The sequence below is a fragment of the Quercus suber genome, unplaced genomic scaffold (assembly GCF_002906115.3).
Source record: "Quercus suber isolate HL8 unplaced genomic scaffold, Cork oak 2.0 scaffold_78, whole genome shotgun sequence".
In the NCBI taxonomy this organism is placed as follows: Eukaryota; Viridiplantae; Streptophyta; class Magnoliopsida; order Fagales; family Fagaceae; genus Quercus; species Quercus suber.
In genome coordinates, this window is record NW_027069543.1 from 1,526,977 (window position 1) to 1,530,347 (window position 3,371).

The 3,371-nt window shown below is 35.5% G+C and overlaps 2 protein-coding genes and 1 non-coding gene across 4 annotated transcripts in view; 1 reads left to right on the top strand and 2 right to left on the bottom strand.

Moving 5' to 3' along the window:
* LOC112025755 (protein IQ-DOMAIN 10) overlaps window positions 1–1,052 on the bottom strand; it is a 20,453-nt gene extending 19,401 nt beyond the window's left edge. The window contains exons 1-2 of one of the 2 annotated variants that reach the window (XM_024058440.2): window positions 978–1,052; window positions 222–334 (exon numbers count right to left, since the gene is read on the bottom strand). In XM_024058440.2, coding sequence (XP_023914208.1) covers window positions 222–296 — 75 coding nt within the window. In that variant the 5' untranslated portion in view covers window positions 297–334; window positions 978–1,052. Of the gene's footprint in view, window positions 1–221; window positions 335–786; window positions 839–977 lie in introns of those variants that run through there. The other variant, XM_024058441.2, reaches the window with a different exon arrangement.
* Window positions 1,053–1,263: 211 nt separating this feature from the next.
* TRNAI-UAU (transfer RNA isoleucine (anticodon UAU)) lies at window positions 1,264–1,337 on the bottom strand. Its single transcript has one exon. It is a non-coding gene; the product is annotated as a tRNA-Ile (tRNA).
* A 571-nt stretch (window positions 1,338–1,908) lies between these two features.
* On the top strand, window positions 1,909–2,900 carry LOC136067597 (uncharacterized). The gene is made up of 3 exons (XM_065773691.1): window positions 1,909–2,234; window positions 2,318–2,525; window positions 2,631–2,900. Exons 1-3 carry the CDS (start codon window positions 2,071–2,073, stop codon window positions 2,799–2,801), a joined length of 543 nt encoding a protein of 180 aa, XP_065629763.1. The 5' UTR covers window positions 1,909–2,070; the 3' UTR covers window positions 2,802–2,900.
* Window positions 2,901–3,371: the final 471 nt, after the last annotated feature.

Below are 3,371 nucleotides of genomic sequence, written 5' to 3' on the forward strand. Positions count from 1 at the left end.
CCCCCTCCCCACCCTCCCCCCAAAAAAAAAAATTGAGTTTAAAAAAAAAAAAAAAAAACTACAAAACTTGAATTGCTTATATGTCACTCGAAAAAAAAAAAAAAAACACACACACACACACACTCCCACCTTAAAAAGTTATGTCCTCTCATATAGGCAAAAAGGCATACGAAAACACTTGGTTCATAAACTGTGCATGATAAACATATGAAAATGTTTACCTTTGCTTGTTTGGATCTATCTTTCTTCACTCTTCTTAGGCTAATTATTGACCTAAAACAGTCTCCAGAACCCATTTAGAATTCAGAAGATTGCAATGGAGCCCAAGGCAGACCTGGCACAAAAAGTATAGTTTCCTCAGCCAAGGCAATAGATTTCATATATGTCATGAGAAAGACATTAACAAGAAGGTAGGAAAAGAAAACAAGTAAGAACCACAATCGTGTCTGTGATATACAGATACGGTGTTATACAAAATACTACATCAACACTTCAAATCCAATTCCAAGAGAAACTTAAACTGCAACAGCCAAATTAAGAACCAAATATGGGTATCAATCATCTGCACAAGAATTGAAAAGCCACAAAGGCAGTAGGCCTTTTCTACTTCTAAAAATGAAAGGTCATCAATATCAAGGGAGGTGACCTATGTCTCACAACACCATTAGTCCTGTAAAGCAAACGTAATAAGCTAATAGCATCTGATACATTAATAAAATTTACATATATAAAATATTTTTCAATGAATGCAGAAAGAAATATATGTGCATGCTTCATCAAACTCACAGCAATATTCTTCTTCTCTAGACTCTAGGTGTATGCTACACAATTCAAGACACAAAAAAGAAAAGAAAAAAAAAAAGCAATTGATCAAAGAACATAATTAATTGAATAAAAAAACTATAAATAAATGTAACAACAATTAATAATTAACTCAGAAATGGGAAACAAAATAAGATGGCTTAAGGGATGCGCACCAGAGAAAATGGGTTGGAGTATAATTCAAGAAAAAAGCAGAGATGATGTTGGAGCTTATAAATAAATAAATAAAAGAAGAGGAGAGGAGGCATGGTATCTCTCTGTCTACAGGGTGTCTCAACCTCCAACTGACAACGCAACTAAACTGAAGCTGCTGTTTTATCTTTCCAAGTTCAACAGTCAATTATGTGTAATACAGCAAAATATCAAAAGCATACTTATCACGTAATGTTATTTGTACTTATTAATTTAATAAAAAATTAATTCGTTAGTCTAAGGGATACGTGGTCCCGGCGGGGCTCGAACCCGCGACCTTCGGCTCATAAGACCAACGCTCTAACCAACTGAGCTACGGGACCAGTTGTTAACCTTTGGCGTTCAAAACCTACATCAAGGAAATCGGGTTGTGCGCTTCTACTTTCCCAACTACTATAGGAACCAAGATATGGGCCACATTCGTTTTGGGATTGAGCCTACAGAATCATAGTCTTTTAAAAGCATCTCCCAATGGACAGGTTAACCAAGCAATCAAATGCAAATAGAGATTTTGTTCATCGTATTTATGTCCATCCTTTTTTACTACCACTTATTTACGCCTTTATGTTTTAGATGGGCTTTTTCCTAATTTTGGATTCTGAGCATTGAGGCAGCTTTCGGTTAAGCTCTTGAAGCCCATGTGTTGAACGCATACAAGCGGCAGATAAGTTGTTGTGCTTAATTACCACTTCTAAAACAAGTGAACAATGTGCATTTTGGCTTCTTAAAAGCTCTGAAGTCTGAAGCCATTTCTTTTCTTCAAGAGCCAAGAGAGTCAAATGCTTTACCGTATCAATCTCTCCCTCTCTTGATTTATTGGCTACTTAATCTTGAGCCTAATATTTATTTCTATTAATTAAGAATTTTTTTTTTTTTTTTTTTTTTTGTGACTGGTAACATATTACATATTAGTTTGTAAGCTCGTTGTAAAAATTGTAATACTTGTAGCACTGCTAATTTTTTGGGCTTACAACTAATGTAGATTTTTTTGTTTTACTGAGATCTAAAATGTGGATTTGTATCTTATGGACTAGTTGTTTAAATGTGTATATATAGATGGTTGGCATGAAGAGGCCATATCCCTTCTCTCTAGACAATCCACCAGGCCCGTCTTTCAACTACAAATTTCCAACCCCTGTTGCTCCTATAAGATCAGATGAATCAGCTTCATGTGGAAATGGAGGCACATTTAATTTCGATGCCGGAGATACAATTTATAGGTTAGCTAAATTTTAATCTATGGTCCTTACATATAATGTTACCTGTTGTCTGTTCTCATAGTGTGTTCTTGCACCGTATTCAGAGAAGGCCCTTCCTGCTCAACTTCCAACTCCAAGCTGAATAATCCAAAGCAAAGTTTCAAAGAAAATGAGGTTGTCTATGGAGATTTTCTCAAACTAGCTCCTCCTACAACTGCTTCAACGTGTCCAAGCTCAAAGTTCAAGCACCCTTCGGCTTGTCTAGCCTCCTATAACCACAAATTCCCTGATTTTGAATCATTACCTTATCAAGTAAGATTGAACAACAAAAACCCATATCCCATTTCACTAATTTCATGTTTCATGTATATTTGATTTGTACTTAATTAATTGCTATTTGCTATTAATTTGTTGAAGGGAAGTATACAAGACCCAATTGTCCAGGCAGGACTAAGTCAGTTGAATCAACAACAGCCTTTTTATAGCTTCTTCCCACCAACAAAGGTGCAGATTGATCGAGCAACAACAACTATGAACAATTGTAATGGTGAAGTAGGAGAAAGTGTTGATCTCAATTTGAAGTTATAAATGACTTAGCCCATTTTTCTCTTCCATATCTTCTAGTTTGTTTTTCAGGCTAGTTATTACTCTCTTATTAAGAGACAATACAAGAAACGTCTTCTCTTTCTTTTTTGTATTTCTTTTGAATATTACAATTAATAGGGTACATATATAATATATCTAAATTTGAGGGTAAGAGCAGAGAAAGATGGGGAGATTTTGTTTGAATGTGTCGTACTTTGATGACCATGGTTGGTGGTTGTGCTTTGAGGGTTTTGTGGTTCTGTTTCTAAAGTTTCTATACTTTAGTTGCTTGGTTGGTGCATTACATTTACAGGATGAGTCAGACATTGGATCGGTAACAACTTTTGCATGTGGATTGGGGGGACTCTGATTTTGCTTTGTCTTGTCCTCGTTTTGGTGGGCTCCTCATTTCTATACTTCATTATGGTTGCAGATGAGTGACGATGTGAAGGGTCCACGTAAGTTGAGAGAAAGAGACCGAGACCATGTGGATTTATTTAACAACCAACTTTAGTAAACTTCACCTTTAAAAAAAAAAAAAAAAAGAGTTAGTAAACTTAATATCGGGTACAA